At 45.0% G+C, this 9,540-nt stretch overlaps 1 protein-coding gene across 2 annotated transcripts in view; it reads left to right on the forward strand.

Annotated features, from left to right (window-relative positions):
- The window catches only part of DOCK10 (dedicator of cytokinesis 10), a 268,151-nt gene that overhangs the window by 57,154 nt on the left and 201,457 nt on the right, over nt 1-9,540 (forward strand). The window contains exon 1 of one of the 2 annotated variants that reach the window (XM_049615821.1): nt 1,374-3,349. The exons of the other annotated variant lie outside the window; for it this stretch is intronic. Within the exon in view, the coding sequence (XP_049471778.1) occupies nt 3,188-3,349 (162 nt within the window). The 5' untranslated portion in view covers nt 1,374-3,187. Of the gene's footprint in view, nt 1-1,373; nt 3,350-9,540 lie in introns of those variants that run through there. 2 annotated transcript variants of the gene reach the window in all.

Below are 9,540 nucleotides of genomic sequence, written 5' to 3' on the forward strand. Positions count from 1 at the left end.
TCTCGCGGTCCGTGAGTTCGAGCCCCGCGTCGGGCTCTGGGCTGATGGCTCGGAGCCTGGAGCCTGTTTCGGATTCTGTGTCTCCCTCTCTCTCTGCCCCTCCCCCGTTCATGCTCTGTCTCTCTCTGTACCAAAAATAAAATAAAAAACATTGAAAAAAAAAATTTAAAAAAAAAAAAAAAAAAGAAAATTTAGTCTTACAAACGTTAGTGACATTATTTCCTCATCTATGACAAAACCTTACTATAGGTGAAAAACCTTACTTTTATCATTTTACATTTAATAAACATCTTAGTGAGTCATAAAGTAAAACCTAGCTAGGAGAAGAGGCAGACAAGACCAGAGAGAGTCTCCAAATGTCATTGAATAGTGAGGCCACGCACATTTGATGCTTGAAAGCCAAATTAATAATTTGTCTTATTAATACTTCAAATGAAAATAGCAGATACCTGGGAAGGGCTTTTACCTCATTTTTAAATATTTCCTTTCCTCTGTGTAACATAACATGTATGCTAACTACGAGGAGGGAAAGTGTCCAGTCTCTTCAGGTTGATTGTTATCTCTTCCCCACCCCTAACTTAACTTGCTATGTAAAACTTGGACCTCAGAATCCAACTCCTTTCTGGCAACTTTGCTACACATTTGACACTTTTTCAGAAGAAAACGCCGGGCTAAATGTCTAACCGTGATCCTTGGTTGTTGTCCTCATGGTCTCGTGTCCCCTGGGTAACTGTAGTATATATTGAATTCCCAAGAAACTAATTTTCGGAGATTGTCTTTCCTTGATGATGGAAGTTGAAAGAGAAATCAAGAGAGGGAAGATTGACAGCCCCACAGCAGCCCATCAATAATAGGGGTGAGTCCCTCAGAGGCAACAAAGGGGATCAATGAAGACAGGACTCTAATAGCTAGAAAGCATCTCATTTGTTTCCCCAAAGACTTTGACATCTGCCAAAACATCTGACTCCAAAAGCCACCCCAGAGGTGAGCCGGATTGAGAGAGAGGTGCCTAGATGGGAGTCTGGGATGGCGACGTCCTCTTCCCTGCCAAGCCCATGGGGTATGGCAAGGGGTCCCACTCCCATTGCCAGCCAGAGCTGGTGTCGTGATTAAGTGCCTCCAGCAAGAGCCTTGCTGTTCATTCATGAGCAGATAACCAGAACCTAAGGGAACAGCTGGAGAGCACCTTGTCATGCATGGGAGTGGGTGGGTGGGGTCCCCAAAGAGCCCCGGAGGAGCAATCATACTCGAAGTGACACCTTCACAATCATGGAAGCTCGAGCCATGCTTTGCCTCCCATGTACACCATTTACATATACATTTTTTTCTTTTTCTTTTTTTTTTTTTAATTTTTTAATGTTTATTTTTGAGAGAGAGAGAGAGAGAGACAGAGTGTGAGCAGGGGAGGGGCAGGGAGAGAGGGAGACACAGAATCCGAAGCAGGCTCCAGGCTCTGAGCTGTCAGCGTGGAGCCCGACGCGGGGCTCGAACTCATGGACCGCAAGATCATGACCTGAGCCGAAGCTGGACGCTCAACTGACTGAGCCACCCAGGGGCCCCGATGTCAGTTTTTTTTCAATGCATACAAGCCAGATAGGTTAAACTGCAGCCTGTCTTCAGTAAATGCCCCAGTTGTTTGCAGTAAAAATGGTTTAGATTAGCACCCGGGCACTCTGACAAAGGTCTGGAGGGGTTAGGGGACTTGCCAGCACCATTAGCATTTTTTTCTTCTTTTTCCAGCAGCACTAAAATATGTTTGCTCAAAACAGAGGGAGATGAAAAACTACTGGCAGCCCGTACCTCTTAGAAGAAAAAAAAAAATGTTTTACTTCTCTGGCAAACGTACCAATTAAATAATGCTGTGTTGTGACAGATTACTGAGCAATTAATGCCTAATTGAGCCGCGTGCTAGACGCTCCTGGGAGAGCAACTTCCCCGGAGCTGGAGTGGCCACACCTCGGAGCAAAACCAACCTGCCTTCACACTTCCTGCAGCACACTGTGCACTCAGGAGCCCAGAAACCAAAGAAAACATTTTTCCTTTGAATCCCTGAGAGTTACACGGGAAGGATTAGCTTGACAGAAAAGATCCCGACATCGCAAATCCTACTGGGGATTTCATACTCTCCTCGTTTGTAAGCAAAATCCATTTGCTGTGAGATATTTTTAGTGCAAGCATCCCTTGTTGTGCTATTCTCTTACAGTATACCATTAGATCTTGAAGCCATTCCAAGCAGGTCACGTGATTTCTAAGCATCTCTTCGGTCCCCTCCTAAGTGACTAGGCTCCCAGGAGCCAGGGAATACTAGACTCTTAACTACCGAAGACCTCAACGTCCTTCCTGAAGCCTTGAACGCTTATTGATAGGATGTGAAAATGCTTTACAGCTGCTTTTTCTAAGAGGTCACTTGGCAGAGCTCGCCGAGTGACCTCAGTAAGAGAGATATTTTCAGCCCCACGAGCCGCCTATGTAAATATAAAAATGTATTAGGCTGCAGAACTGCATGTGTGGGAACAGAACAGCCCTACCATTGAAAGGAAATCGCAGGGGGAACACTGGTGTCACTCATGTGGGTTTGGTTAAGGCGCGCATGCTTCTGATAAATCGTTCTGATTCAGTGGCTCCACGTTTCGGATGAGCCCATTTCATGTCTGGAACTTCAGGGCTATAAAAAGTAACACCCCAATCACTTAGTGAGGTGTCTAGCAAAATATCCTTCCCGAAGTGTTTACGCTGAAAAAGAGAGCAATCATTTTCACTCTTTATATGACACTCATTTGCCTTGGGAAAATGTCAGTGGGGAGTTAGATTTCCAGTCGTTTGGTTGAAAGAGAGTTATTTATTCGAGTGTCTGGGTGGAAGTGATGTGTTTATTCAGACCTCTGAAACTAGAATCGGAGAGAATCGTTGCAACGAGCAGGAAGCACGTTCCCGAGATGAATTGAGAAATAACTCTCCGGGCGAAACGCTCTAATATTCCTGAGTGCATTCAGTTTCAGTGGATCAAATCTTTCCCATCTCTGCATCCAAGCTATTTGGCGGTGATCAGATGATCAGAGCTCAAGAAAGCGATTGGAGAGTCAGCTGGCTGCAGCTGCAATGTAGGCTGCTTTCAGGGACAAGGAGCCACTGTTTTTCCAACATAGCATCAACATAGAAGTTACTTTGTAGGCTCCACGATGCAGCTATGGGCTGCACGGCCAGCATTGTTCTGCTTCAGGCTTTCCGCTCTGTGGTCCAGAGGAGCTGTCCACACATTTGTAGACGACGCCAAGAGGAACCATCCCACGAGATTGTGCCTCTGGAGAGCGAGGACGAGATGAGTAGACCCAGAACCCTCATTATCATGGTATGGTACTTGTGGCAAAGGAGCCGGAGTTGATTGAACTGTTATTACCGAAAGGAGGTTGCAATTTAGGGTTTGGGCTGTTCGGCTTTAGATAAAGGAGTGTGCGACCTAGGGTTTACTCCTGTGCTTTGCCATGTGGGGGGAAATCTTTCAAAGGATTTCTATCATTCAGAGCTGGTTTTCTTTCTCTTAGATCTGCCCCGAAATGTGCAGTGTATCGGTCTATTAGACATGCTCTCCTGCCTCACATTGTGTATGATGTTACTCACTTTTGTGCAGAGAGAACGAGAAAACTTGCGGAGTCTGGTTTAATTCAGTGGATTTGATTTTGCAACTCTAGTTTGAAAGAAGAGCCCCAAACGCAGTTTCGGATCGCATGCCACCAATCAGGTTGTGTAGCTGTGGGGGGGGGTTAGATGTCTGCCTTCGAGGTATTTAGACTTTTTGTTTCTGACTCTGCAACACAAAGGGCTTTAGAAAATGCTGAACTTAGGCGCAAAATCAGAGTGAAGTTTCTGAGGATTTGGTAGAATGCATGGCATTTTCATTGAAAAGCTGTTTCTGGCACATGTCTGTCTGTGCTTTAGTTACAATAGACAGTGTCACTCCCTTATTTGTACACCTGTTTTGTCAGGAAGAATAAAGTGGAGGGTGGCATCTTTCCTGACTTGAGGTGCACTGAGAGATCTGCTTAGTCACTGAAATCCCACGTTAGGATGGTGGTAGGCGTGCTAAAGTTTCAAAAATTGGGGAGGCATTGCGTACCTTCAGCACAATCGACTTTTTTCCTCTTAGATTTTAACGTTCAGATTTCAAGGATGTGGTAAATAATGAATGAAAACCACCTGTTACACTAAAAGTTTTGAGATGAAAGTCATTTGGTTTGGCCTGCGACTCTGAGGGACAGAGTACTGAGCTATACCGTTCTATGCCAACTTCTTCCACAAACTGATATTAGGTGTTTAAAAGGCAATGCTGGCGGGGGGGGGGGGAACCTGGGTGGCTCAGTCGGGGAGGTGTCTGCCTTCAGCTCAGGTCACGATCTCGCGGTCTTTGGGTTCAAGCCCCACATCAGGCTCTGTGCTTGACAACTCAGAGCTTGGAGCCTGCTTTGGATTCTGTGTCCAGATTCTGCTCTCTCTCTCTGCCTTTGCCCTGCTCGCTCATACCTTCTCTCTCTCTCTCTCTCTCTCTCTCTCTCTCTCTCAAAAATAAATACACACTTAAAAGCATTTTTTTAAAAATAAAATAAAAAAGCAATCCTGTTCTTGAACTGTTGTGCTATGGTTTTCTCTAGGAGGAAATGCTAGTTAGGAATAATTTCATACTTATTATTCCGGTAAGTTTTTCACAAATTAGGTTTTAAAGGGACTGAGACATGTCCCCCCCAAGTTTAACTCTTGTTTATGATGTTAGCATTCTATAGTTATGTGTTCTGCTCATGCTGTCTCGATCATTTAACAGCCTCCCCACCCCCAATGTTACCAGTTATACTATAAAATTTAGCAGGTGGAAATTTGCAAAAGAAAAATCAATAACAATGTCTTATTGTTTCAAGGTTTCTATTCCTTTATATGATATCATTATGGACATTAAATAGAGTGATGTTGAATTTACTGGTGAAGGAAACAGGGCTTCAGAACGGTTGCATATCTTGTTCATATCACACAGCTGCCACATTCCAGAGCCTGAAGTCACATTTAGATCAAGGATTACAAAAGCCAGTATAATTTCCACTCTGTTCATAACCTCTAGAGGAGATAATGATAAAACTCAGTTTTATGAGAAGACTGATGGAAATCTTGGACCACTCCGGGTTAAATATGCACAGACAGAATCACTGTGCATCCTGAGAGTTTCCTATGGGCCACTCCACATTCATGCATTCAACAGCTATTTATTGGTGGCCCACCATGGGCCAGCCGCTGTTCCAGGCATTTGGAATCCACCTATGAACAAACTCATCAAAGATCCCCGTCCTAAGTTGCCAAGTTTTACGTTGATAGTGTATTTTCCAAGTCTTGTCGTTATGGAAATGCCATATGAGCATTGTGATGTTTAGTGTACAAATTTAAGTCAATGAAACGATTCCGCATCTTTCAAGATAGTAGCTCAAAAGCTTTAATGTGTTTTAAAGTCACCTAGGAATTGTGTGTGAGTCAATCCTTGGGCGCCTGGACCCAAAGGCTCTATATAAGAAGGTGTGGGGTACAGCCTGGGCATCTGTATTTTTAGTCAACACCTCCAGGTGCTTCGGATGGAAGAGCCCCATGGATGGACACCCAGAAACACACAGCTCTGGAAACTGATCATCTACACCTCTGTACCTCACGTCCTTCTTTCTAATCATTTTCTCTAATCATTTTCTTTCTAATCATTTTCTCACTCTGGCTCTAAGCTTCTGAACAAACTGACTTTTTTTTTCTCTCTCACTTTTCCATCACCTTTTAGTCACCAAATTTGTATATTGATACTGTGTGTGTGTGTGTGTGTGTGTGTGTGTGTGTGTGTGTTTGAGAGAGGGGTGGGGAGAAAGGAGAGAGAGAGAGAGAGAGAGAGAGAGAGAGAAATCACAAACTCTCGTGCCAGAGCCCCTGGGTTGAAATCTTGATTTATCACTTATCAGCCATGTGACCTTCCCCGCACTGTTTAACATTTCGATGCCTCTTTTTCTCACCTGTAAGATGAGGATAATAGTGTCATCAATGCAGAGCTGTTGTGAGGGTTTGATAAAGTAAAACAGATGTTAAGTGCTTAGAATCGTGTCTAGATATATTAGAAAGATGTTCAATAAGGAGCATGTTCAGTACCGGAAAAAAGTGACATTTGGGGAAAGACCCAGAGGAGGTGAGGGAATGAATCATGCCACTTCTCTGTGGGGAAGTGTCTCAGGTGGAAGAACCAGCCGGGGTGAAAGTCTGTAATATGGGGAAAGGCCAAGGGCGTTTGAGAAAGAGTGAGGAGGCCATTGTGGCCAAATAAGTCAAAGAGAAAGGAGTAGCAGGTGAGGTCACGGAGGTACTGGGGGACAGATCACAAAGGCCATCATGAAGACGGAGAGAAAGCTTTTCCCAAGAGTAAGGAAGGCATTGGAGGGAGCAGGCACAGAAAGTCAAGAGCCTGAGCTGTGGAGCCAAAATGTCAGGGTCTGAGTCCTGTCTCTGTGACTTACCAGCTATATGACCATGACAAATGACTTGTCCTCCCTGTGCCTTCATTTTTTCACTAATAAAACACAGACAGTAATGGCACCTACCGTGTAAAGTTATTGTGAGAATTCAGTAATACTTGCAAAGAGCTTAGATCAGTGCCTGGGGGACAGAAAGTGCTCTTTTAACGATAAGCCCACTAACCCGGAGGCCCTGGCGCAGGTGAGTAGCAGGATCCACGGCTGCAGTGGGGCCAGAGCGGAAGCAGGGACACCACTAATCGTCAAGCTTTGCAGCGGTCCCAGCAACAGAGCTGAATGGTAGTTGTCGAGGTTGCGAGAAGTGGATGGATTCCGATGGATTTCAAAGTAGGGCCAATAGGGCTTGCTTTCAAGTTCAGCCTGAAGTGTGAGAGAAGGAGAGGACTCAGGGATGAGTGTGAATGTGCGGTCATTTGATTTCGGTCCTGGTTTGTTTGTTTCGTTTAGCCTTAACAGCCAGAAGACGGAGTTGTCATTCAGGTGGGGAAGACTATAGGAGAAGATCTGGCATGATGATCGAAGTTCACCGTAAGACATGTTAAGTTTGAAATGTCTGTTAGGTCTATCTATACATGGAGATTTCAAATTGGAAATGGGATATACAAGTCTGAGTTCTGAGGAACCGTCTACAGAGTAGATAATAATGCCAGACACAGTGTGGATACCAATGAAATGGTTGACAAGGGAATAAGTGATCTCTTTTTCTTGTTTTCTGTATTGAACTCGTACTTATTTACTTTCATATATTTTTCTTATCTCACTGGCAGATGGGGGAACCCCATATAGATAGGAACCTCTTCATGCCCCAGGGGTGCCCAGCTCAATTCCCTTCATAAAAGCCTAAACACTGAACATAAGTATTGTTGACCCTTTGACGTTTTTACGTAATTGGCTGATATGAAAAGCCCCGTTGATAAAGTTGCCTACTTAACTTTTCATTGAAATGGTGTAAGTTAAGGATGGAGAAAGCTACTACGATAAATACAAGGTGGTGAATGTTGATATTCTTCAGGAGGCTTTGGCCCTCAAGACTTCATTATACCAAAGAATCTTATTCCTGACGTCCGGGCTCTGAATTCATGCCTGGATAAGCTTTGGGCTGGCATCGACTGTAGTTTGGCTGTGTAGTCCACAGTGGAAAGCCCTGGTAAACATCAAAATAAACCATTGTGGGTCCTTGGCATTTACAACTGTTTAATAGACAACGGTCTACTAAAATGCAGGCAAGCTGGGGAGCCTGGGTGGCTCAGTCGGCTAGGCATCCGACTTCCGCTCAGGTCATGATCTCGCAGTTTGTGAGTTCAAGCCCCACGTCGGGCTCTGTGCCGACAGCTCAGAGCCTGGAGCCTGCGTGGGATTCGGTGTCTCCCTGTGTCTCTGCCCCTCCCCTGCTCTCATTCTCTCTCTCTCTCTCTCTCTCTCTCTCTCTCTCTCTCAAAAATAAGTACATGTTAAAAAAAATAAAATGCAATCAAGTTTAATGGGGGGGGGGTGGAATGAAATTCTTTCAGAGTTCTAATTTCTCTCACTAAAGTTTTCTGATGGGAGAATTAACAGAAATCTTTTTGTCAATTATTATTTTCAACTTCCTTTATAACATATTTCATTAAAAGGTCTCAGATACTGCCTAATTTAATTTATGTCTATCTGCTGCTTTCTGGGGAATGTTTATAATTTCTTATGTTATTTAGAAGTGGGCCTCCATTTTAAGGCCTGTGCCCTCTCCACCCCCACTCCCCCCCCCCCCCCCCTGTCCCCCCCCCCCCCCCCCCCGGCCGAAGAGTAACTATCCCTTCATATATATAGGAGGGTAGAGATGACCCAAGAGGAAGTCAAGAAGCAAGTGCCAGGCAGGCTGCTGACCTCTCTCTCCGGCTGTATAACAGGAGAAAATGGCAATAGCCTAAACTTGTGGTAAGTTAGGGAGGTGAAATCTCTTCTGTGAGTCAAGGACATATGCTTGTAGGTGAACATTTGAGAGCCAGGGTACGTAAGTTACTTCCAGGAGGCCTGTATTCCCAGTCCCACTTTGGCACTCTAGAAACTCTAGCACACCAGGTCCGGTGCTAGGGTGCACGGGTCAGATCCTGCCCTTGGTCTGTTTTTGTACGGCCTGTGAACTAAGAATGCTTTTCACAATTTTAAAATTTTATAAAACAAAACATAAAAGAGAAAAGACTGTGTAACGGAGACCATCAATGGGCCACAGAGCCTGAAGTATTTACAGTCTTGGCCCTCTACCGGACCAGTACGCTCTGGTGAATGATGTGGGCTCAGCCCAAAGGGAAACTCTGTTGGTTTGTACCTTTGACCTCTGCTTTGTATTTGCGCTTCTGCCTAACACATACAAAGGAACTAGGGTTTTTCCTGGGTGCTTTTTGTTCACCTGAATGCCTGAAAACTGCTGAGAACTGGTGGTGAATTTGAGATTTGGAGTCAGAAGCCCTGTGTCGGCCTCAAGCCTGTCACGTGAGCATCGGTGGGGGCACCTGGGTGGCTCAGTGGGTTAAGCGTCCGACTTCAGCTCAGGTCATGATCTCATGGCCCATGGGTTCGAACCCCGCATCGGGGTCTCCGCTGTCAGCACAGAACCTGCTTCAGATCCTCTGTCCCCCCCTCTCTCTGTGCCCTCCCCCACTCATGCTCTCTCTCAAAAATAAAATAAACCTTGAAAAAAAGAAGCCCATGTGACCTGGACGTGCTGATCCATTGAGCTAGGTTTGTTAAATGGGGAATACTATCCTGCCTGGTGGAGGCACCAGAATATTTATTTTTATGGAATCATTTTGTAAACTAGTGAGTGTTGTATAAGGATGGAGTCCTGTAGGTTAGTTGGCTAACTTATAGCCCCAAAGATCCACTGTCGGTCACCATGCCCATGAGAGTTCATTATCCTCTGGGTGACTCACTTAGCGATGAAGCCATTTACATCAAGGTTTTACTGGGGCTCCTGGGTGGCTCAGTCGGTTAAGCGTCCGACTTCGGCTCAGGTCATGAACTC

The sequence above is a fragment of the Panthera uncia genome (genome assembly GCF_023721935.1).
Source record: "Panthera uncia isolate 11264 chromosome C1 unlocalized genomic scaffold, Puncia_PCG_1.0 HiC_scaffold_3, whole genome shotgun sequence".
Taxonomy (NCBI): Eukaryota; Metazoa; Chordata; class Mammalia; order Carnivora; family Felidae; genus Panthera; species Panthera uncia.